Source organism: Sapajus apella, unplaced genomic scaffold (genome assembly GCF_009761245.1).
Source record: "Sapajus apella isolate SASKATOON/1434 unplaced genomic scaffold, GSC_monkey_1.0 scaffold7, whole genome shotgun sequence".
NCBI classification, from domain to species: Eukaryota; Metazoa; Chordata; class Mammalia; order Primates; family Cebidae; genus Sapajus; species Sapajus apella.
The window spans coordinates 1435648-1461260 of NW_022436947.1; the positions used below are offsets into that span (position 1 = coordinate 1435648).

Here is a 25613-nt window from a genome sequence, read left to right on the forward strand (position 1 = left end):
GGCAGCTTCGTGGGATGAGTAAGTCCAGAGATCTAACGTACCACATGAAGACTATGATTAATGATGTGATAATTAATAGATAATATTGTATACTAGAAAATTGCTAAGAGTAGAGCTTGGGTTTTTTGTTTTTTTTTTTGAGACGGAGTTTTGTTCTCGTTACCCAGGCTGGAGTGCAGTGGCGCGATCTCGGCTCACCGCAACCTCCGCCTCCTGGGTTCAGGCAATTCTCCTGCCTCAGCCTCCCGAGTAGCTGGGATTACAGGCATGCGCCACTATGCCCAGCTAATTTTTTGTATTTTTAGTAGAGACGGGGTTTCACCATGTTGACCAGGATGGTCTCGATCTCTTGACCTCGTGATCCACCCGCCTCGGCCTCCCAAAGTGCTGGGATTACAGGCTTGAGCCACCGCGCCCGGCCCAAGCTCAGTGATTTTTAAGGATATCATGTAATCCTCACAACAACCCAGTGCGGCGGGGTCTGTGCCATCCGTATTTGAGAGAATGAAACTCAGGCTGAGAGAACAGGTGCCTAGCTCAAGCTCTTACTAAAAAATGGGAAAGTGCAGATTCAAACCCAGGTCTTCCGTCTGCAGGTCCCTAGTCCCCAGCTCCCACTCCACTATATTGACCTCTGCTACGAAGAAAGCCTCTGAATGACTGTGGACTTTTCGTTACCCGTGTCTCCACGGGACACACCGGTACAGACCATGGTAGCCCCGCCCCTTTCCCGGAGGAGACGTCCCCTCCACCAATCAGCGGTGCCGTGGGCGTGCCGTGGGCGTGCACGCTCCAGGCCCTCAGTTCAAGTGGCGAGAGCGCTCGGAGACGCGACGCGGAGCAGGCCGGTACCGAGCGGGTACCTCAGTGTCCTTCCCCTCCCCTCGCCTGGCCTCGCTGTCCTTTTCCCGCGGCCGGACCGGAACTATGTGATCCCGGAAGTTCCGGGGCCTTTGCTGTGTGGGATAAACAGTAATGGCGGAGGCTGCAGCTCCCGGAACAACAGCCACAACATCAGGAGCAGGAGCGGCAGCGGCGGCGTCGACAGCGGCCTCCCCCACCCCGATCCCCACAGTCACCGCCCCGTCCCCGGGGGCGGGCGGAGGGGGCGGCGGCAGCGACTGCAGCGGCGGCGGCTGGACTAAACAGGTCACCTGCAGGTAGGACGTTGCGCAGCGGAGCGCCTGGCGCGGGGAGGGGGCGGCGGGTCGAGCCTGCGGCGCGGGAGGGAGGAGGGCTGCCGGCCGGCAGCGAGAGGCGTGGGAAGGCGGGGACTGGCGTTGTCTCGACGCCCGCAGCCCTCGCTGTTGCCGCCGCCGCGTCCCCCCAGTGACTGCGTCAACCCCCGCTGGGCCGCGGATCCCTTAGCGCTGTCCGCGGAGGCCTGGCGGTGCGCGGTCGCTGCGGGGCCGCGGGGCTGCACCTCCGCCTATCCTTCTCTCCGCGCTGCCTGCGCCGGCTGCGAGCGCATCGGGGAAAGGTGGGCTGGCTCCTCCCCTGCCGCTAGAAGGATGCCCCCGCCGCTGCCTCTGCCTCCCGGGGCTCGGGAGATGGTCGCTTCCAGAGGGTCTCACAGCCATCCTCTCTGGGCCTAGACACCCGGCCGAGGGCCCCAGCGAGCTGGCCTGGCCCCTAGCCCTCTCGTCCCTCCGTGTCATCCGTTTGTAACGTCTTTTCACGTCCCTCCGCCCCTCGGTCCTCCGCCCAACCGTGAGAAGAAGCTTTTGTATATCTTCTTTGTATGTTTGTCGAGGTTGGCGGTGCTGAGCTTTGTCTTAGAAACAGGCAAAAGGGGGCCGGGGTCGTCTAATCCACCTGCGGTTTTTTGAGCGGCGATTATTACCCTCCCCCAGCGCTGTGTTCCTCTTTTGAAATTTACGCATCTTCTGAAGGGTGTGCAAGGGCTCTTTGCTCCCGGAAGAGAGGTTTGATTTTGATTTGGTATGGGAGACGAAAATTTTAGAAAAATTAAGGGATGGCGGTTGTACGGATGTGTACGCTTGTAAAAAACTACCTAGCTGTACGCAGCATAGGGCATTTAATTGTATGTTTTTTATATTCTGGTTTCTAAATAGTGATCAGTAGCGACTGTAAGCTTATCTTTTTCTATCAGTTGAAGAAATCAACTGAATTGCCGATTTTCATCTGGATGGTATTATTGATATGCAAATATAAAAATAATTCCTAACAAGAACTTGTAGTATTAAGGATGAAATTTGAAACCTTCCCAGTCTTTGTGATACATTTCTCCTGGCAACGATGAAGCTTTCTCAGTTTTCAATACGATACCTTTAAGGTGTGAAGGATAAGTTTAATTATTTTATATAATGGGATAAGGCCCAAACGCAATTTCAGGTCACTTGTCTTATTCATCGGTGAATCGTAAAAGTGGAATATCACAAGGAATGATGATTTCAAAGTTTTTACTGATTGAGAGAGTTATTTGAATTTGAATATCCGTTTCCCTTTTACAATGTTACAGTTGATCTATATGTGCCAGTTAGAACTTTTAAAAATTAAAACTGACCAGTTGCGGTGGCTAGGCCGGCACGGTGGCTCCTGCCTGCAATTCCAGCATTTTGGGAGACTGAGGCGGGCAGACCGCCTGAGGTCAGGAATTTGAGAGCATCCTGGCCAACATGGTGAAAGGCTATCTTTACTAAAAATACAAAAATTCGCTGGGCGTGATGGTGGGGGCACCTGTAATCCCAGCTTCTTGGGAGGCTGAGGCAGAAAAATCACTTAAACCCCGAAGGCAGAGGTTTCCATGTGTTCAGACCAGGCCACTTCACTTGAGACCTGGCCACTTCACTCCAGCCTGGGAGAAGGAGTATAAAACTCCGTCAAAGACAAAGAAAAGAAAGAGGAAGGCTTAGATTTACAGTTTTTGGTTTTTTTCTTGAGGCAGTTTTTGTTGTTCTGCAGATTCCTTGATAGGTTTTGAGTTTTAGTGTTTGACATTGTTTTCGGTTGTTCCAGGTATCAACATGATCTCTTAAAATAGTTTTCTCCTCTAGATAAAGGAATGTCAAGTATAATTGTTTTTTTTTTTGAGGCGGAGTTTCGTTCTTGTTGACGAGGCTGGAGTGCAGTGGTGCCATCTCTGCTTACCGCAACCTCTGCCTCCCAGGTTCAAGGGACTTCTCCTGCTTCAGCCTGTCCAAGTACCTGGGATTACAGGCATGCACCACCGGGCCCGGCTAATTTTGTATTTTTAGTAGAGATGGGATTGCTCCTTGTTGGTCGGGCTAGTCTCAACTCCTGACCTCAGGTGATCCACCCGCCTCAGCCACCCAAAGTGTTGGGATTACAGGTGTGAGCCATGGTGCCCGGCCTAACTATGGTCTTCATTGTACACTTTGAGCTCTCTGAGAAGAGTAGGGCCCTAGTTTATCTGCAGGGCTTTCCTCAGTTCCTGGCATAGAGCAGATACTCAGTAAATGCTTGAATGATGTTGGTAAAGTCATACCTAGAATTACCCACTTGAATGGGAACTTTGTAAGATTCCTCTGCTTTTATTTAAAAAAAAACACACACACTTGTAAATTCAAGGACGAAGTGCTTGACAGAGCACATGTATATTTTTCCTTCTTTCTTTTTTTTTTTGAGATGAAGTCTCACCCTGTTGCCCAGGCTGGTGCAGTGGCTCCATCTTTGCTTACTGCAACCTCCGCCTCCTGGGTTCAAGTGGTTCTCCTGTCTCAGCTTCCCTAGTAGCTGGGATTACGCCAGACCACAGTACGCCAGCCATAACTACTTTATTCAGTCATTCAGTAAGTGAACATGGCATGCCTGCAATGGGAGAAACAATATTAGGTGTGCATGAGAGAGTGCAGATGTATATACTGTATTATAAACATTTTCAATGTTTGCTAGGTAAACATCCGTTAAAGAGAATCAGGTACACATGTGTTTTAGTGTTTGGTGATTTCTCCTATAGCACATCACTCGTGTATCTAGGAATTTGACTAAGGCTATTTTCTTCACTTAGGGGGTAATCCTCTTAAGTTGGAAGTTTGATAAGAATGTTTTTAATTCTTAGAATCACCTGTATTTTCTTACCAGTTACATTTTTCCAAATGTTTCTCCTGAGGTTTTCATTGTGTTATTTCTGCAGCTTAAGTAAAACCTAAGAATACTTACCTAAGAAACTGTTATGCTGCCACCATCAGGCTGTTTTTCATATTTTTTGTTAGAGGAATGCTAAGAAATAGAAATGCTCATTGCATCTGCTACTAGTTCCCTAGTGAGGTTAGAACAGTTAGTATTTAAAGAGAAATTGTAATTTGAATTTAGGGCCTGCTTTATCAGAGTGCTTCTATAATGGTAGATGAGTGTTCTGGTAGTTGAAATAATACACAAAAACCATTTTTTGAGATGGAGTCTTGCTCTGTTGCCCAGCCTGGAGTGCAGTCGTGGGTTCTTGGCTCACTGCAACCTCTGCCTCCAGGGTTCAAGCAATTCCCAAGTAGCTGGGATTACAGACACCTGCCACATTCTTAGTAGAGAAGGGGTTTCACCATGTTGGTCAGGCCAGGCTGGTCTTGAACTCCTGACTTTAAATGATATACCCACCCAGCAGCCGAAAGTGCTGGGGTTACAGGGGTGAGCCACCACACCTGGCCTTTTCTTCTTTATTTTTTTTACTTATTTTATTGAGATAGGGTCTCATTCTGTCTCCTACACTGGAGTGCAGTGGCAGTGTCTCGGCTCACTGCAGCCTCCACTTCAGGCTCAAGCAGTCCTCGCACCTCAACCTCCCCAGTAGCTGGAACTACAGGCACATGCCACCATGCCCGGCTAGTATTTTTTGCATTAAAATGTTAGAGGCAGCGTCTCACCTTGTTGCCTAGGCTGGTCTTGAACTCCTAAGCTCAAGCATTTCACCCGCCTCAGCCTCCCAAATTTCTGGGGTTACAGGTGTGAGGCACCATTCTTGGCCTCAAAAGTGTTGCTCAGGCTGAAGTGCAGTGGCGCAATATCAGCTCACTGAAATCTCCGCCTCTGGGGCTGATTCTCATACCTCAGCCTCCCTAGGTATTGGGATTACAGGTGCTCGCCATCAGGCCCGGCAAATTTTTTTGTATTTTTAGTAGAGATGGAGTTTCACCATTTCCCAGGCTGGTCTTGAACTCCTGACCTCAGGTGATCCACTTGCTTTAGTCTCCCAAAGTCCTGGTATTACACACATGGACCACCCTACCCAGCCTCAAAAGTTATTTTCATTTTATTTTATTTTGCTACAGGGTCTCACTCTTGGCCAGGTTGGAGTGCAGTGGCATGATCTCAGCTCACTGCAACCTCCGCCTCTGGGCTCAATTAATTCTCCTGCCACAGCTTCTCAAGTAGCTGGGATTACAGGCACTCACCACAATGCCTAGATAATTTTTGTATTTTTAGTAGAGATGGAGTTTTACCATGTTGGTGAGGCTGATCTTGAACTCCTAACATTGTGATTCACCTGCTTCAGCCTCCCAAAGTGCTGGAATTACAGGTATGAGCCACCATGCAGGTCCAAAAGTTTTTAAAATGTGGTTTATGTAACTTAAGGAACGAAGTTATCTGGGCGTGGCCACAACGCCTGACCTGCTGCTCCTCTTAACACTCTTGGGCTTCCCAGCGTCCTCTCATCCAGCAGTCTCTCTCAGTCCCCCCTTTCCCTGCTCCACTCTTTTTCTTTTAAGACGGAGTTTCACTCTTGTTGCCCAGGCTGGAGTGTGATGGCACCATCTTGACTCACTGCAACTTCCGCCTCCCTGCTTCAGCCTCTCGAGTAGCTTGGCTAATTTTGTATTTTTAGTGGAGTTGGGGTTTCACCATGTTGGTCAGGCTAGTCTTGAACCTTGGCCTTAGCCTTCCAAAGTGCTGGGGTTAGAGGCTTGAACCACCATGCGCAGCCTTCTTCCTTTTCTAAACAAGTACATATTATGTACACAGATAAAGAGGGTAATAAAACAGTCTTTACCCATCAGGAATTTACCATCTAGTTTAAGAAACAGTATACTCATTAAAAGGTAAATATCAAAGTAGGAAATGTCACAGCAGATGACATTTGATTAAATGCCATATCTATTTTATAATTTCTAGAAATTCCTGAAGAGGTTGTTAAGGTGCCTAGAGATACTCTGAAGGAACAGTTTGGTTCTCTTGTACCCTTACAAGCCAACTTGCAGTTTCCCGTTCTCTATGTTGGTGGCACTATTAGGTTTCTAAGAGGCACAGCCTAGGGGGATTCTAGTAAACTTTATTCGTCTTTATTACTGGACAGAGACTGAACAGTGGAGGGAACTTTAGAAATGAAATGTGGCCCAGGCAAGCTGAACTTGGGCAGTGACATTAAGGTGAATTTGGATGATGGGTTTTGTTTTGTTTTTTTGTTTTGTTTTGTTTTGTTTTGCTTTTTTGGTGGTAGCATGTAGAAACAAAACACATATTTACGTTCATAGGTTTTGTTTGGAGGAGAAATTCTTAGATTCAGACTATCTTTTTTTTGAGACCAAGTCTCGCTGTGTCGTCCAGGATGGAGTGCAGTGGCACAATCTCACTGCAACCTCTGCCTCCCAGGTTCAAACGATTCTCCTGTCTGAGCCTCCTGAGTAGCTGGGATTACAGGCGCCCACCACACCTGGCTAATTTTTTAATTTTTGGTAGACACAGGGTTTCACCATGTTAGTCAGGCTGGTCTCGATCTCCTGACCTCAGGTGATCTACCCGCCTCGGCCTCCCCAAAGTATTGGGGTTACAGGCTTGAGCCACCGCACCCCCGTACAAACTCATCCCAAGCCAAACTGACTAGCTTGTTAAGGATAATTTTCATAAACAGTCAGAAAAAAATGATACGAAACTCAGTCAGCTTTAAAGCTTCCAGAAAATATTTATTTATTTATTTATTGAGATGGAGTTTCACTCTGTCATCCAGGCTGGAGTGCAATGGTGCGATCTAGGCTCACTGCAACCTCCTCCACCTTGCAGGTTCAAGCAGTTCTCCCACCTCAGTCTCCTGAATGGCTGGGATTACAGGCACCTACCGTCATGCCTAGTTAATTTTTGTATTTTTGTAGAGATAGGATTTGGCCATGTTGCCCAGGCAGGGCTTGAGTGTCTGACTTCAGGTGATCTACCCACCTCGTCATTATAAAATGCTGGGATGAGCCATGGTGCTGGGCCAAAGCTTACAGAAAGTATTAATAGCTCTGCAGTTGGGCAAAAGTTCAGACCTGAGTTGCATTAAGTTAATCCTAGTAACAGTTGAAAGTTAGGCTAATTATACCTATAATTTGACTTCCTACAATTTTTTTCTTTTACTTTTTTTTGAGATGGAGAGTCACTGCTGTTGCTCAGGCTGGGGTGCAATGGCTCGATCTCAGCTCCTGGGTTCAAGTGAATTCTCTTGCCTCAGCCTCACGAGTATCTGGGATTATAGGCATGTGCCACTGTGCCTGGCTAATTTTTTTGTATTTTTAGTAGAGACAGGGTTTCTCCATGTTGGTCAGGCTGGTCTTGAATTCCCGACTTCAGGTGATCTGCCTGCCTCCCAAAGTGCTGGGATTACAGGCATGAGCCAGCTGGTTTGGCTTTGTTCTGAGGCAGAGTCTTGTTCTGTCACTCAGGCTGGAGAGTAGTGGCGCAATTATGGCTCACTGTAGCCTTGACATCCCTGGGCTCAAGGGATCCTCCCATCTCCGCCTCCCAAGTAGCTGGGATGACAGATGTGTGTCACCATGCCTGTCTAATTCTCTTTGGTATTTTGTAGAGACTTTCACCGTGTTATATAAATGCTGCAATAATATCCCTCCTTGGCCTCCCAAGTGCTGGGATTATAGGCAAGAGGAGCCATTTCCCATCTAATTTTTTTTTTTCTTTTTTCTTTTCTTTCTTTTTTTTTTAATACAAAGATGGGGTTTCACCATGATGGCCAGGCTGGTCTTGAACTCCTGACCTCAGGTGATCCACCCACCTCGGCCTCCCCAAGTGCTGGGATTACAGGCATGAGCCACCATGCCCGGCTTCCCATCTAATTTTTAAAAAATTAGGCCGACCACAGTGGCTCACACCTGTAATCCCAGCACTTGGGGAGGCCTAGGTGGGCAGGCAGATCACGAGGTCAGGAGATTGAGACCATCCTGTCTAACAAGGTGAAACCCTGTCTCTACTAAAAACACAAAAAATTAGCTGGGTGTGGTAGCACAAGCATGAAATCCCAGCTGCTCGGGAGGCTGAAGCAGGAGAATCGCTTGAACCCGGGAGGCAGAGGTTGCAGTGAGCTGAGATTGCGCCAGAGCATTCCAGCCTGGGTGACAGCAATACTCTTAAAAAAAAAAAATAAATAAAATAACCTTTTTTTTGTAGAGAGGCTGTTACTATGTTGCCCAGGGTGCTTGCTAACTCCGGGCCTCCAGTGATCCTCCCGCCTTGGCCCCCCATAGGTGTGAGCCATATTACTCTGCCTTAAAAATGCTTTCTCTCGCTCTGTTGCCCCGGCTGGAGTGCAGTGGCACTATCTATGCTCACTGCAACCTCTGCCTCCTGGGTTCAAGCGATTCTCTTGCCTCAGCCTTCCAAGTAGCTGGGATTATAGGCACTTACCACCAAATTTAGCTAATTTTTTATTTTTAGTAGAGATGACGTTTCACCATGTTGGCCAGGATGGCTGGATCTCCTGACCTTGTGATCCGCCTGCCTTGGCCTCCCAAAGTGCTAGAGTTACAGGCGTAAGCCACTGCCACGACCAAAAAGGCTTTCTTGAGGAAGTGGAACATACACGGTAGCTTGACCCTTTCCAGCACACATTGTTTCTTGACTCTTTGTCTTTGATTGTTTTTGACAGATAGAGCTGCCATTGTGGCTAAAGTTGGTGGAAAACAAGATGCCACCTCCCTAGGACTGTAAAATGATATCAGTAGTCAGACTTAATCTGCAGTAACAAGATGAATGTTTGGAATTTAAATTGATGCCTGGGTCTGTGAGCAGCCTTCCTGTAGTACCCAAATGGATTATTCTTTTTTTGAGACGGAGTTTCGCTCTTGTTACCCAGGCTGGAGTGCAATGGCGCGATCTCGGCTCACCGCAACCTCCACCTCCTGGGTTCAGGCAATTCTCCTGCCTCAGCCTCCTGTGTAGCTGGGATTACAGGCATGCACCACCATGCCCAGCTGATTTTTTGTATTTTTAGTAGAGACGGGGTTTCACCATGTTGACCAGGACGGTCTCGATCTCTTGACCTCGTGATCCACCCGCCTCGGCCTCCCAAAGTGCTGGGATTACAGGCTTGAGCCACCGCGCCCGGCCTTCCAAATGGATTATTCTATGATCGCAGTCTAGTTCCACTTTCTTTGTGTTTATTTTTATTTTTATTTATTTTTTTGTTTTCAAGGTGGAGTCTTGCTCGGTCGCCTTGGCCTGAGTGCAGTGGTGCAATCTCGACTTACCACAGCCTCCGCCTCCCAGGTTCATGCGATTTCCCCAACTTTAGTCTCCAGAGTAGCTAGGATTATACATGCTCCATACCACTTCAGGCTAATTTTTGTATCTTTAGTAGTGATGGGGTTTCACCATGTAGGCCCGGCTGGTCTCCCAACCCAACTTCTGACCTCAGGTGATCCGCCCACCTCAGCCTCTCAAAGTGCCAGGATTATAGGCATGAGCTACTGCGCCTGGCCCTTTCTTTGTGTTTATTTCATATGTTTATGTATTTGCTGGTTGAATATATTAGTCATGAATACTAATTAGTTTTAATCTTTTTAAGGATTGGTTTTAATCCAGTTTTGTGGTCCTTTGTTTCACAGGTATTTTATGCATGGGGTTTGTAAGGAAGGAGATAACTGTCGCTACTCTCATGACCTCTCTGACAGTCCGTATAGTGTAGTGTGCAAGTATTTTCAGCGAGGGTACTGTATTTATGGAGACCGCTGCAGGTAAGAATTTGCTTATAAATTTGTTCAGGGGTGGGTTGGAGGAAGAATGTCAAAGTAAAAGACATAATTCTAATCGCTTTATATGTGATAGATTAAAAATAATGCTTTGAAAACAACTCATGGTTGGGTGCAGTAGCTTATGCCTATAATCCCAGCACTTTGGAAGGCTGAGGTAGGAGGATTGCTTGAGCCTGGGAGTTCAAGACCAGCCTGGGTAACATAGTGAGACTGCGTGTCTACAAAATATAGAAAAATCTCAGCTGGGCATGGTGTGTGTTTGTAGTCCCAGCTACTTGGAAGTCTGAGGCAGGAGAATTGCATGAACCCAGGAGATGGAGGTTGCAGTGAGCTGAGATGGCGCCACTGCACTCCAGCCGGAGTGACAGAGCGAGACTCCATCTCAAGAAAAAAAAAAAAAAAGATGGAAGTGCAGTAGCTTCCAACTGCAGCCTGCACTCCAGGCTGGAGTGCAGTAGTGCAATCTCGGCTCACCGCAACCTCCACCTCCCAGGTTCATGCAATTCTTCTGCCTTAGCCTCCTGAGTAGCTGGGGTTACAGGTGTGTGGTACCATATCTGGCTAATCTTTTATATTTTTGGTGGAGACAGGGTTTCATCATGTTGGCCATGCTGGTCTCGAACTCCTAACCTCAAATGATCTGCCTGCCTTGGCCTCCCAAAGTGCTGGAATTACAGGCGTGAGCCACTGCGCCCAGCCACCAGGATTGTTAAGTGTGCTCACTCTTATGGCTGTTGGCAGGAGACGTTAGTTTCTCACCATGTGGTCCTTTTTTTTTTTTTTTGAGATGGAGTTTTGCTCTTGCTGCCCAGACTGGAGTATAATGGCACGATCTTGGCCCATTGCCACTTCCGCCTCCTGAGTTCAAGTGATTCTCTGGCCTCGGCCTCCTGAGTAGCTGAGATTACAAGTGTGCACCACCATACCCGGTTAATTTTTGTACTTTTTGTAAAGATGGGATTTCACCATGTTAACTAGGCTGGTCTCGAACTCCTGAGCTCAGGCAATCTGCCTGCCTTGGCCTCCCAAGTGCTGGGATTACAGGTGTGATCCACTACACCTGGCCCACGTGGGCCTTTTCATAGTGATGCTTTAGTGTCCTTAGAGCTTGGCAGCTAGCTTTCCCCAGAGCAAGCAGTTCAACAGAGAAGGCAAGGAGAAGCCACAGTGCCTTTATGACCTAGTGTCAGAAGTCATGTACTGTCACTTCCACCGATTCTGGACTAAGTTACTAAGTCCAGCCCACATGTAAAGGGAGAAGAATTGGGCCCCACCTTTTGAAGGGAGGCATGTCAGAGAGTTTTGGATGTACTTTAAACCACTACCCTCGGTAAGACTTTTGACAGTGTCGTAGTCAGCTTTAGTGTCATTATCAGAAAATGTGTGAGCCACTGGGTTCAAGTGATTATAGAGTTCAGAAGAACCTGAAATTATTGGTGGGATGGGATGTTAATGTTAAGTCATTGCGTATCTGTTTATTAGAGAATCCAGTAAGGATGGAGGGGAAAGAGATCTTTTTCAAATGACTGTATAGGAGCTCAGAAGTTGATCCCATGAAAACTTTTAGTTGTTATTCATGTGCCTTCTGCTAATTTTTCATTGCAGTATTGCTGAAAAGGAAAAAAAAAATGACACGATGACGTTCTTCTCAAAAAAACTCTGCCAGACATTTCTTTTGCAGTCCCAATATAAAAGGCAGAAAAAGTTGTGAGAACTTCTCCTACAATGATGAATGGGCGATTCTTTGTAGTGGTACAGTCTGCAGGTGTTGAGGCTAATTTGTAGGGGAGCTGTGTCCTTGAACTGGGTTCCAGTCTTTTGAGAGTTACTGCCAACTGTGACTAGGGCAGGAGGAGTTGAATATTGATGAGAGTGAGGAATCCAAGCTCTCAAGCAGAGGGATGAGACTAGACTTTGAGATAGAATCGGAAAGTTACAGTTAATTAGCAGTTGGTCCTTACTTCAGAAGTGCTTTTCTGAATGGACTATGTAGATGGAGTGAATGGAAAAATTGAAGGTTAAATTGAAGAAATCTGTGCTAAGCCCTAGGCTCTGCATATTAACCAGCTTATTTTTCAGGCAATTTGCCAGCCCCAAATAGTTTGAGACCAGAAGGAATTAGGTAGGCTCCCTGTTTTGGTGAGCCTCTGACATTGAGGCAGATGCAAACACCTCAACTTTAAAGTTAAAAGGGACTGGGCATAGTGACTCACCCCTGTAATCTCAGCACTTTGGGTGGCTGAGGCGGGCAGATTACTTGAGGTCAGGAGTTCAAGACCAGCCTGGCCAACATGGTGAAACCCCATCTGTCTCTCTCTTTTTTTTTTTTAATGATACCGGGTTTCACCATATTGGTCAGGCTGGTCTCGAACTCTGAGCCAACCTTAGGTGATCCACCCGCCTCAGCCTCCCAAAGTGCTGGAATTACAGACGTGAGCTACCTTGCCCAGCCCAACCCAATCTGTCTCTACTGAAAAAACAAAAATTAGCCTTGTGTGGTGGCGTGTGCCCTTAATCTCAGCTGCTTGAATCCTGAGGTGGGAGAATCGCTTGAACCTGGGAGAGGGAAAGTTTGCAGTGAGCTGAGATCGTGCCCCTGCACTCCAGCCTGGGCAACAGAGCAAAAATAATAATAAAAAAATAAGACCGGGGCTGGGTGCGGTGGCTCACGCCTGTAATCCAAGCACTTTGGAGGCCAAGGCGGGCGGATCACCTGAAGTCGGGAGTTCAAGACCAGCCTGACCAACATGGTGAAACCCCATCTTTAAAAAAAAATAAAAATAAAAATAAGGCCGGAAGCAATGGCTCACGCCTGTAATCCTAGCACTTTGGGAGGCTGAAGTGTGCAAATCACGAGATCAGGAGAAGAGACAAGTCTGGCCTGACCAACATGGTGAAATCCCATCCCTACTAAAAATACAAAAAATAGCTGGGTGTGGTGTATGCCTGTAAACCTAGCTACTTGGGAGGCTGAAGCAGGAAAATGGCTTAAACCAGGGAGTCACAGGTTGCAGTGAGTGAGATCGTGCCATTTGCACTCCAGCTTGGCGACAGAGTGAGACTGTCTCTAAATAAATAAATAAATAAAATTTTAAAAAGGGTTGGGCACGGTGGCTCATGGCTGTAATCCCACTGTAGCCACCACATCCAGCTAATTTTTTGATTTGATTTGTAGAGACAAGGTCTCCCTATGTCACCCAGCTTGTTCTCAAACTCATGGCCTCTTAGTTTTCTTTTTAATAAGGATGTAGCTGCCTCTTTTCTTTAGAGAATGAGCTAGAATTGAGCTGGGTTTAGATCTCTTAGCACAAAGTGAAAGGAATTAGGGGAACTATAGTAGCCCACTTGAAAGTTTGGTGATAATTACTGAGGACAGGCTGATATAGGTGATTATTAAAAGCTTGATTATGGACTAGCTAAAGAAGGAACCTTGAGAGGCTTGCTGTATGATTGCTTGTTTTCCTGTTAATTGTACCTAGGAGGCCAGGTGTGGTGTCTCATGCCTGTAATCCCAGCACTTCATTTGGGAGGCCGAGGTGGGTGGATCATGAGGTCGGGAAATCCAGACCAGCCTTGCCAACAAGGTGAAACCCGGTCTCTACTAAAAATACAAAAAATTATCTGGGTGTGGTGATGGCGCGCCTGTAATCCCAGCTACTTGGGAGGCTGAGGCCAGAAAATAGCTTGAAGCCAGGAGTTGGAGGTTGCAGTGAGCTGAGATCATGCCACTGCACTCCATTCAGGTGACAGAGCAAGACTCTGTCTCAAAAAAAAAAAAAAAAAAAAAAAAAGAACAAAAAATGAAAAGTGAGATTTCTAAGGATACTTGCTGCTCTAACATTTCAGAATACTGCCATCCAGTAGAACTTTGTGCAATACTAGAAATGTTCTTTATGTTGCTTTCTAATGGTAGCCTTCTAGCTCCATGTAGCTTTTGAACACTTGCAGATACAGCTGAGGAACTGAGTTTTAAATTTTATTTAAGCCTAAAGAGCTAGATTTGGCCGGTGATTGCTGTACTGTATAGAGCAGCTTTAGAATCCCATTAGACCTAGAACTATCGCTTAAGTGGACCGTGAGGTCATGATCTCTCATGATAGAATACTTCCCCACAGTTTTTGAGTAAAGTGAGATGATACAAGTGAAAGAGCATATTCATGATAGTTTCTTCTCCTTATCCTTCAGCATGCGGGATTCCATTCCATAAAACAACGCATTGGGCTTTTGTGGATGATAGCAGGATACTCAGCTTACTTTTGCCGCAAGGCCTGGTGGTTTACCTAAGGCTTACGAGGAGGAATATGAATGTCTTTGGAGAAGGGGTTTCACCATGTTGGGCAGGCTAGTCTCAGACTCCTGATCTCAAGTGAACAGCCCGCCTTTGTCTCCCAAAGTGCTGGGATTACAGGCATGAGACACACTGTGCCTGGCCTTTTTTGTTTTTGAGATGGAGTCTAACTCTGTTGCCCAGGCTGGAGTGCAGTCTCGGCCCACTGCAACTTCTGCCTCATGGGTTCAAGTAATTCTTGTGCCTCAGCTTCCTGAGTAGGTGGGATTACAGGCACCCACTGCCACCCCTGGCGAATTTTTAAATTTTTAGTAGAGATGGAGTTTTGTCATGTTCCCCAGGCTTGTCTCGAATTCCTGAGCTCGGGCAATCTATCTACCTCTGCCCCCCGAAGTGCTAGAATATGAATGTTTGAGGGAATATTGCAGTGATTAAAGGTCAGCTCAGTAAAATGTTTGCCATAAGCTGGAGTGTAGAGCCTTTAGATTTTATTTTTAGATGTAAACAATAGGCACCTATAACAGAGGTTACCCATGGTTAGTACTGTTTCATAAGAACCACTTGATACAAACTATATATTACAGCATGGTTAAATTTACTACATACATAATTAATACATTGTCTGAGTAAAATTCTGAGTGTGCTGGGCATGGTGGCTCATGCCTAGCACTTTGGGAGGCTAAGGAGGGGGATTGCTTGAGCCCAGGAGTTGGAGACCAGTCTGGACAACGTAGGGAAACCTGGTCTCTACAAAAAATAAAAAAAACGTTAGCCAAGCATGGTGGCACACAGCTACTCAGGAGACTGAGGCAAGAGGATTGCTTGAGCCCAAGAGGTTGAGGCCGCAGTGAGCTGAGGTCACACTACTGCACTCCAACCTAGGAGATAGAGTGAGACCTTGTTAATCAATCCGTTTCTTAGTGTAAAATGCTGAAAGAATTGTGAGATTTTCTCAGGCAGAAAGATGCTGCCTTTTTGTTTTGTTTTTTTGAGACAGAGTTTTGTTCTGTTGCCCAGGCTGGAGTGCAGGGTCCTTATCTTGGCTCACTGCAACCTCTGCTTCCCAGGTACAAACAATTCTCATGCCTCCACCTCTCCTGAGTAGCTAGGATCACAGGTATGTGGCACCATGCCCAGCTAATTTTTGTATTTTTAGTAGAGACGGGGTTTCACCAGTCTGGTCTTGGACTCCTGGCCTTAAATGATCTGGCCTCGTTGGACTCCCAAAGTGTTGGGATGACAGGTGTGAGCCACCATGCTAGGCAAGAGAGTTTTTTTTGTTGTTTTTTGTTTTTTTGTTTGAGACGGAGTTTTGCTCTTGTTACCCAAGCTGGAGTGCAATGGCGCCATCTTGGCTTACCGTAACCTCCACCTCCTGGGTTCAGGCAATTCTCCTGCCTCAGCCTCCTGAGTAGCTGGGATTATAGGCACGCGCCACCATGCCCAGCTAGTTTTTGTATTTTTAGTAGAGATGGGGTTTCACCATGTTTACCAGGATGGTCTCAATCTCTTGACCTTGTGATCCACCCGCCTCGGCCTCCCAAAGTGCTGGGATTACAGGCGTGAGCCACTGCGCCCGGCCCTTTTTTTTTTTGAGACAGAGTCTCACTTTGTCATCTAGGCTGGAGTGCAGTGGTGTGATCTCGGCTCACTGCGACCTCCGTCCCCTGGGTTCAAGCGATTCTCCTGCCTCAGCTTCCCAAGTAGCTGGAACTACAGGCACATGCCACCACGCCCAGCTAAATTTTTTTTATTTTTGTTTTTTGTATTTTTTAGTAGAGACAGGGTTTCACCATGTTAGCCAGGCTGGTCTCAATCTCCTGACCCTGTGATCTGTCCACCTGGGCCTCCCAAAGTGCTAGGATTACAGGCATGAGCCACTGTGCCTAGCTAGAAAGATGGTTCTTGAAGGAAATAGATGTTTCTTCCCCATGTATTTGGAGATGGTGACAGTTTAATGTTTCCTGATGAAAAGGAAAGAATGTGTGGGGGGGAGTTTGGAAGGGGAAATAGTGAATATATGGATTTAGAAAAAGCACATACATATTGTGTGTGTTTTGTTTTGTTTTGGGTTTTTTTTGAGACCGAGTCTTGCTCTGTCGCCAGGCTGGAGTGCAGTGGCGCAGTCTCGGCTCACTGCAACCTCCGCCTCTTGGGTTCAAGTGATTCTTCTGCCTCTGCGTCCTGAGTAGCTGGGAGCACAGGCGCATGCCACCACACCCGGCTAATTTTTGTATTTTTTTTTTTTTTTTTTTTTTTTTGAGACGGAGTTTCACTCATGTTACCCAGGCTGGAGTGCAATGGCGCGATCTCGGCTCACCGCAACCTCCGCCTCCTGGGCTCAGGCAATTCTCCTGCCTCAGCCTCCTGAGTAGCTGGGATTACAGGCACGCGCCACCATGCCCAGCTAATTTTTTGTATTTTTAGTAGAGACGGGGTTTCACCATGTTGACCAGGATGGTCTCGATCTCTTGATCTCGTGATCCACCCGCCTCGGCCTCCCAAAGTGCTGGGATTACAGGCTTGAGCCACCGCGCCCGGCCCTAATTTTTGTATTTTTAGGAGAGACGGGGTTTCACCATGTTGGCCAGGATGGTCTCCATCTCTTGACCTCATGATCCGCCCACCTCGGCCTCCCAAAGTGCTGGGATTACAGGCATGAGCCACCGCGCCCGGCCCATATTGTGTGTTTTGTAAATGTTGTCTGTACCTTTTAATATTGACAGCGTTTTAACCGATGTGTTGGTAAAATGTTCTACATGTCTGCTTGTTGACTTTGTGTTAACCTTGCTTTGAAATCAGTCCATTTTGCCTTCAGGGTTTCTGGCAGAGTTAGCATGGGAACTATAGATTGTCAAACTGTGTGAAACTCCTGATTAGAGTGGAATTTGAGGTAATAAGTGGTATATAGCAGGAGTATGTGGCCTACAGGCGAAACCTGGCCAAAGGCTGTTGTCATAAATCAAGTTTTATTGGAACAGTTACCATATATTCATTTAAATAATGCCTACGCCTATTTTTGGACTGCAGTTGCAGAGGTGAATAGTTGTGACGTTGATTGTACAATCTACAAAGCCTAATACGTTTATGTATTTGATGCTTTAAAGTTTGTAGATTCCCTGGTCTCTTGCCTTGCTACTCAGGAGTGTGGTCTCTGAACCATCAGTCTTGGCGTCACGCTTGGTATAACTAGACATGCAGAATCATAGGCTTCTCTCTGCACTCAAAAATATAGGCGCGTTGACTTATCAAAGAGAATCCAAGGAATGTATTAGGAATATATAGCCAGACGTGGTGGCTCACATCTGTAGCCCCAGCACTTTGGGAGGCCGAGGCAGACAGGAGGATCACCTGAGGTCAGGAGTTTGAGACTAAACTGGCCAAATGCCATCTCTACTAAAAATACAAAAATTAGCCAGCTGTTCTGGCAGGCGCCTGTAATCCCAGCTACTTGGGAGGCTGAGGCAGGAAAATCACTTGAACCCAGGAGGTGGAGGTTGTGGTGAGCGGAGACCACACCACTGCACTTCAGCCTGGGCAACAGAGCAAGACTCCATCGCCAAAAAAAAAAAAAGAATTTGCTTACACTTTTTTTTCTTTCTTTCTTTCTTTCTTTTTTTTTTTTTTTTTTGAGACGGAGTTTCACTCTTGTTACCCAGGCTGGAGTGCAATGGCGCGATCTCGGCTCACTGCAACCTCCGCCTCCTGGGTTCAGACAATTCTCCTGCCTCAACCTCCTCAGTAGCTGGGATTACAGGCACGCGCCACCATGCCCAGCTAATGTTTTGTATTTTTAGTAGAGATGGGGTTTCACCATGTTGACCAGGATGGTCTCGATCTCTTGACCTCGTGATCCACCCGCCTCGGCCTCCCAAAGTGCTGGGATTACAGGCTTGAGCCACCGCGCCCGGCCTTTTTTTTTTTTTTGAGACAGATTGTCACTCTCTTGCCCAGGCTGGAGTGCAATGGCTTGATCTCTGGCTCATCCAACCTCCATCTCCTGGGTTCTAGCAATTCTTCTACCTTAGCTTCCCAAGTAGCTGGGATAACAGGCACCCACCACCAAACCCAGCTAGTCTTTGCAGGCTGGTTTCAAACTGCTAACCTCTGGTGATTGGCCTGCCTCGCCCTTCCAAAGTGCTATATTACAGGTGTGAGCCACCACACCTGGCCGGCTGCTTACTTTACATTTTTTCTTAGGTATGAACATAGCAAGCCACTGAAACAGGAAGAAGCAGCTGCTACAGAGCTAACTACAAAGTCGTCACTTGCCACTTCCTCAAGTCTCCCATCAATAGTTGGACCACTTGTTGAAATGAGTACAAGCGAAGCTGAGTCAAGAAATTCAAACTTTGCAACTGTAGGAGCAGGTTCAGAGGACTGGGTGAATGCTATTGAGTTTGTTCCTGGGCAACCCTACTGTGGCCGTAGTAAGTATTCTGAAGAAGAAAATAAGAGTTAGAGGGCTAGATAGCAGTTCATCCATTTGCTCAACTTTGACAACTTTCCCCTCTCTGCTTCCATTCCTTTTTTAGTTTAATCTTAGTAAAATTGGATTACCTGAGATTTACAGAAGGGGTGAAGGAAACTGAATACCAGTAAAATGAATTCAGAATGTTTTGAAAAACTGAATCCTCTCTTTAATTAGTACTTTTTGAAATCAAATTTCAGTGACCCAAAACATATATAAAGAAGCAGTGTTTTTTTATAAGCCTAATCTTGGAAATGCCAGCGTTAGAAAGAATTCCTTTCTTTCACATGAATAAATTAGTTCAGTAGACTGTTTTGGTATTTAACTGCAGTTTTATTTTTATTTTTTGCTGTTAGGCTCTCAGTTCCTTTATAGTTCATTGTATCTGCCTTATCCATTTGGACCTTTACCACCCTCTTACACATTTTCAGCTGCGCCTTCCTGCACTGAAGCACCCCTGCAGGGCTCAGTGACCAAGGAAGAATCAGAGAAAGAGCAAACAGCCATGGAAACAAAGAAGCAGCTGTGTCCCTATGCTGCAGTGGGAGAGTGCCGATATGGGGAGAACTGTGTGTATCTCCACGGAGATTCATGTGACATGTGTGGGCTGCAGGTCCTGCATCCGATGGATGCTGCCCAGAGATCAGAGCATATAAAAGTAAGTCTTCAGGGAGACGCATGTGTTATTAGGTGTGAGAATCAATATTTGCCCTTTCACAGCATTGTGGGTTTATTTCACAGAAACATTGGATGAATTGAATAGTTACCAGTGAGTAGGGAATTGCTTCTTCCTTGGGTTTCTTGGATACTTTATCAAGAAGTCATTTCCAGCGAACAAAATTAGCTGGGCATGAAGGTGCGTGCCTGTAGTCCCAGCTACTTGGGGGCCTGAGGTGGGAGGATCACTTGAGCCCAGGAGATTGAGGCAAAACAAAAAAAAAAGTCATACTTCCAGAACCTCAGACTATGGACTTAACATTTTTTTTTCCCTCTTTTAAAAAGTAACATTTCTGAGATTGACATTCAATATACTCAACCCTTGGAAACACACATTTCATTGCTTTTTAGTATATTTACAGAGTTGTGCAGCTGTTACCATTTTACTAACTTTAGGGCACTTTTAAAAATTATTTTTTATTTCTATTTTTTAGAGACGGGGTTTCACCATCTTGGCCAGGCTGGTCTTTTGCACTCCTGACCTTGTGATCCACCTACCTCGCCCTCCCAAAGTGCTGGGATTACAGGCGTGAGCTACTGTGCCCAGCTGGGACACTTTCTTCATCCCACACCCTTTAGTCACTCTTGATTCTATGCTTCCTCTAGTTCCTGGCAATAACAAATCTGGTTTGTCTCTGGATTGGACTATTCTGGACATTTCATATAAGTGGAATCCTGTAATGTGGTTCTTTGTGACTGGCTTCTTTCACTTAGCATACTGCTTTCAAGGTTTTCCATGTTGTTATGTGTAGCAGTTCTTCATTTTGATGGCTGAATTGTGGTATGGCTAAGCTACATGAGTTGATGGACACTTAGGTCTCTTCCAGTTTTTGGCTGCTATTAAGAATAAGGCTGCTCTGAACATTTGTATATAGATTTTTGTGTGAAGATACGTTTTCAGTTCTCTCGGGTATATATTTTTAAATTTGGTTGTAGGGGATGAGGCATGATATAAGGTAGACATAATTTGATCCCTAACTTCTGCATACTTCTGTGAATTCAGGCAGGTTAAACTATATGTTATATATCTATATATTGAGATATTAGAACTTACCTCTTAATATATATATTTTTTTTCTTTTAAAGATTTAGGAAAAGACACGTTTAGTGATTATGTGAGATTATGGATGACATTGCTTTTTTGCAATTTTTTTTTTATTTTTGAGACAGAGTCTTGCCGTATCACCCAGGCTGGAGTGTGGTGGCACAATCTCAGCTTACTGCAGCCTCCACCTCCCTGGTTCAGGTGATTCTCCTGCCTCAGTCTCCTGAGTAGCTGGGACTATAAGCTTATACCACCATGCCTGGCTAATTTTTGTGTTTTTAGTAGAGATGGGGTTTTGTCATGTTGGCCAGGCTGGTCTGGAACTCCAGGAGTCATGCGATCCATCCAGCCTCGGACTTCCAAAGTGCTGGGAGTTTTCTGCGTTTTTATATTTCCTATAATCATGTTAAAATATGATGTCCACACAAAAATTGGTACATAAACGTTCTTAGCAGCATTATTTATAATAGCCCCAAGTGGGCTAATCTAACCTAACCCAAATGAACATCAGTCTGTCAAGTTGAGTAGTTGAAAATCTCAATGAAAAAATAAGACAAAAGAATCCCAGTGAAGAAGCTTTTTTTCCTTAAAGGCATAAGAGAGTTATGTGCCTGTTGCCCTTATTTTCTGACAGGTTTTAACTAGGGCCTTAACTTAATATAGAAGCCAGAAATAACAACAACAGCAAACAGTATGGACACTGTCTTTAATGTAGTTGAGCTCCAAGTTTAGGGCAGAGAAAATTGGGTAATTTTTCAGTTCCTGAAGTTGAGTCCTCATAGTTTGATTTTTCTAGTATTGTAAAGTACCATCGCCAAAAACAAAAAACCCCACTGCACCTGTGTTCACTTGTAAGCAAAGCTAATTTACGTGTCAGCTTGGGAACATTGTTGTTTCAGTTGACTGTTTGATCCTCTGAACGTGAATCATTAACTGTTGCTCAAGTTTTTCAGGATTCAATGACTTGATTCCCCTTGTTCTCTCTCACCTTCTCTAGTCGTGCATTGAGGCCCATGAGAAGGACATGGAGCTCTCATTTGCTGTGCAGCGCAGCAAGGACATGGTGTGTGGGATCTGCATGGAGGTGGTCTATGAGAAAGCCAACCCCAGCGAGCGCCGCTTCGGGATCCTCTCCAACTGCAACCACACCTACTGTCTCAAGTGCATTCGCAAGTGGAGGAGTGCTAAGCAATTTGAGAGCAAGATCATAAAGTGAGACTCCTCCCCAGTCTTCATTTGTGCTTTCTCTTTTGGGGAAGAATTTAGTAACTTGTGCCAACTTTCAACCAGATGGACCGCATTTAAATGCATGCATTTTATCTTGAAACTGGGATATTCTAATGGGGATTTCTTCTTTGTATTTCAGCTAGCTTCTAGGTTAGTTGTTCTATCTACTTTTATTTGAATGAGGAAACCCTGTGTATCAGTTAGTAGACTCTTCGTGCTTTTTCTGAGGAGATTGTGTTTAATGGATTATTAGCCAGTTTAGGCTCAGTGAACAGACTTATCTAGCTCTGAATGTATGTTTCCTGACGTTTTACATTTTCCACTTTCCTATTCCATCCATTAAGCTAGCCAATAATCCACCATCCTTTAAAGATTGTTCTCATAACTGAACAAAAACTACATAATCTAAACAGAGCAAAGCTACAAGAAATAAATTTATTTAAACGAAAGAAAAAGGAGTCTGTGTGAAATGTCTTCTTTTGTTTTTGTTTTTTACCTAAGTTATTTAAAAAAAAGAAAAATGAACTGGCTAGCCCTTGAGTTGGATTTATAAAGGAGGTTGTCTTGCTTGAAAGAAATGGTCAGTTGTGTGACAATATGTGGAACCCTTTCAGGAAATGCCCATGTGCCTTTCAGTTAAGTCTTTAAATCTGGAGGCGACACACCAGGGTGTGTCCTTGAATAGTGGGCCTGTAAAGGGGAATTTGCATTGCAGCCTGTTCATTGTTTCCCAGGTCCTGCCCAGAATGCCGGATCACATCTAACTTTGTCATTCCAAGTGAGTACTGGGTGGAGGAGAAAGAAGAGAAGCAGAAACTCATTCTGAAATACAAGGAGGCAATGAGGTATGAGCACTGCAGCCTTTTCTCAAGCGAAGAGCCCAACAGAGCTTGGGTTCACTTTGAAAAGAATGGTGCTGCATTATACACTCCTACCTCCTTCCTACCCTTCTTTTACTTCCCAGGACAGTTTATTTTGTCACCCTGATAGCACTTACCCAGTATGTATCTTGCTATAACACAGTACATGCCAAGGGACTGTGTTACAAAGAAGTCTCTACTGCTGACAAGGCCCCATGAGTGGGGTTCTACCTTATTCTGAATCCATGTCATAGCTGTCCTATATTCTTGTGTGTTGGCTTTCTAGAAGATTTTCTCTCTATGCCACCTGCTTGTGCTAGATCTATTAATCAGCATAGACTAGAACAGAGTTACCGGTTTCTAGTGTTTCATGCATTGGCGCACACATGTTTATAAGAACACACCATGGGGAGGGCTATAAGCTGACATACTGGTTCTATCCCTACCTGTTTAAAGAAACCCCGGATGATAGTCAAATACAGACCTGAAATCCACTGTGAATAAGGGTTGCGATATTTTCCTTTCCAGCAACAAGGCGTGCAGGTATTTTGATGAAGGACGTGGGAGCTGCCCATTTGGAGGGAACTGTTTTTACAAGCATGCGTACCCTGATGGCCGTAGAGAGGAGCCACAGAGACAGAAAGTGGGAACATCAAGCAGATACCGGGTAACTCTCACTGTTTTTTTAAAAGAGGGGAAATACCAAGATACCAGTTGAGTCCTGCACATACTGGGGCAGGGGAAGGAGAAGGTTAACACTCAGGTCTGGGAGTGAAATTGTGGCGTATTAAGGAAACAAACCTCAGAAAACTGGGAGGGCTAGGAAAGGAAAAAATGTGCATTAAAGCTGTAGCCTAAACTATTTCCGTCAAGTAACCATAGGGGAGGAAGTGGTAAAATGGAAACCCTAAGAAGTCTGGTTCGTCATGCCCTCTGGTGTGCTGGACGTTTTGCCTTATAAACAACAGGATAGAAGATACTGCTCGACAGTGCCATCCCTATCACGGCCTTGTTTTTTACAGGCCCAACGAAGGAACCACTTCTGGGAACTCATTGAGGAAAGAGAGAACAGCAACCCCTTTGACAACGAAGAAGAAGAGGTTGTCACCTTTGAGCTGGGCGAGATGTTGCTTATGCTTTTGGCTGCAGGTGGGGACGACGAGCTGACAGACTCTGAAGATGAGTGGGACTTGTTTCATGACGAGCTGGAAGATTTTTATGACTTGGATCTATAGCAACCTTGCGTGGCGTGTGAACTGGTCTGCTGACCCCAGACAGCAGCTGTCCCCTGTGGTGGTGTGACAGTGCCTGTGTTCTCTCCTAGGCAGGCCTTTCAACTCCAGGTGCTGTCGTAAGAATTTTTAGCCAGGGCCTGTCTTCTCAGCCCCTCACCTTTCCCCAAGGAGTGTGTTTTCCCTGTTGAAAAAAGTTACAAAAATAAATCTTAAAGTTAGTTTTTTGTAACACGAATTTAACTGTCAGACAGTTAGTGTAGGTGTGTTGCGTCATCTGTTTTCAACCAGATTGCCAGTTTATGGACTTTTCACACACTTCATTTTGAGGACCCCAGGTTCAAAAGTAAAACCAGTGGCCCTACTTTGGGGTCCAAGAATAGGAGTGATGAGTGAAGGGACCTAAGCTGGCTGACAGCCTTCTGCTGCAGACATGAGATGTGGATCTTTGAGGTTTCTGGTGAAATCTGCACATCTGTGTTTTTATATCTGTTTTCTACCCTGCAATCCCTACCACGTGCACTCGTTCTGTGGTTTTGGTCTCTTGTTTAATTGCACACGAGTAATAATACTACTGGGTAACCAGAACCAGGTGCGAATGTGTTGAGATTTCTGCTGTTTTGCATGATAGGAAAGTTGTGAAAGACTACACATAAAAGATACAGAGGCGTAACATCAATGCAGAGTTGGAAGTGGACTCCCAAGGGGGTGTGTGTGTGTGGGTGTGTGATAAGCTTCTCATCCCTGCATAGATGCAGTATTCTTAGACTTAGAAAAACTTGGTTTAGTGGTTTAAGCCTTGTGTGGCAGATAGATCTTAAAGGACAAAGCAGTATATTGGTAGTTGTCAATATAGCAGTGCTTGCTCTGTCTTTATAAATAGAGAAATGGGGTTAGCCATAGAGGTTAAAACTACCTGGTTATCCCATATATTAACACAAACTGGGTCTTGGATGCACAGTTGTATTTAATGTTTTACGATCTAGCCTTTCCAGTACAGGCACTTTCTAAGAAACCTTTGTCCTCATTTGGGGCATTTTGTTGTCGGGTTTTTGTGTTTGTTTTTGTGGATATTTGCCTCATTCCACCCCTGAGCTTTCAGGTAGACAGATGCGATTAAAAACTCTGTTCTAAGGTGTTTATTGCAGTGGAGTAATGGGTTTGCAGTAATAAGTCATACTTTTCCACCAAAGGGGAGGAGGGCTTGGGAATCCCTGAGACTAGCTGAAGTTAAGTTGTTGGAAGAATTCCTTGATTGGAAATTTTACCTGTGTGTTTTGTTGCTCTGTTTACTGTAAATGACTCGGGGATGCTCCTGGTTTGTCCATCTACCGCTTTGATTCCTTGGATCCCACCCATTCTTTCACTTTAAGAAAAAAACAAATAATTGTTGCAGAGGTCTCTGTATTTTGCAGCTGCCCTTTTGTAAGAAGCACTTTTCCCAAATAAAACAATTTAAAAAAAAAGTTGGCTGTTCTGTGTAATGAGCTGTTTTGAAATGTGCCAATGTTAAAGAATAATAATGATTTTCTTTCACTCACTCTTCAATCGGTCCCTCTGTCAGATGTTTGTGGGGATAGGTACTTTGAGAAATGTGTGTGAGAGAGAAAGGAAACCTTAACCAGCCTGGATCATCAAACAGTTCTATACTTGAAAATGTTGAAGACTCACGCTGGGCCACCTGATCAGCAAAAGGCACCAGCAGTTTTCTGCTACCATGCACTTGTGGTTGAACTTGCTTCATGCCCTCAGATAACGGGGGAAGGTCATAACAATTGGATTTTGAAAGCTTATTCTGCATAATTATTTCGTGAATTTTTAAGAAATTTTCGTTACTGTGA

General features: G+C 45.4%; 1 protein-coding gene across 5 annotated transcripts; it reads left to right on the forward strand.

The window, feature by feature from the left end:
• Positions 1 to 755: 755 nt before the first annotated feature.
• On the forward strand, positions 756 to 25228 carry MKRN1 (makorin ring finger protein 1). Of its 5 annotated transcripts, none has more exons than XM_032275819.1 (8): positions 756 to 1160; positions 9786 to 9914; positions 18421 to 18650; positions 19123 to 19349; positions 21451 to 21665; positions 22415 to 22525; positions 23069 to 23207; positions 23563 to 25228. In XM_032275819.1, exons 1-8 carry the CDS (start codon positions 976 to 978, stop codon positions 23773 to 23775), a joined length of 1449 nt encoding a protein of 482 aa, XP_032131710.1. In that variant the 5' UTR covers positions 756 to 975; the 3' UTR covers positions 23776 to 25228. The 5 variants fall into 5 exon arrangements, with proteins under 5 accessions (XP_032131710.1, XP_032131711.1, XP_032131713.1 ...); XM_032275822.1 differs by lacking the exon at positions 756 to 1160 and adding an exon at positions 1259 to 1710; XM_032275821.1 differs by lacking the exon at positions 756 to 1160 and adding an exon at positions 1300 to 1480.
• The last annotated feature ends 385 nt before the right edge of the window (positions 25229 to 25613 follow it).

Bases quoted from the DNA above. Each gene is read 5' to 3' on its own strand.
- MKRN1 (XM_032275819.1), top strand. From the start codon at position 976: ATGGCGGAGGCTGCAGCTCCCGGAACAACAGCCACAACATCAGGAGCA. The intron at 1,161-9,785 runs GTAGGACGTTGC...TTTGTTTCACAG, and splicing joins ACTAAACAGGTCACCTGCAG to GTATTTTATGCATGGGGTTT. The intron at 23,208-23,562 runs GTAACTCTCACT...TGTTTTTTACAG, and splicing joins GAACATCAAGCAGATACCGG to GCCCAACGAAGGAACCACTT.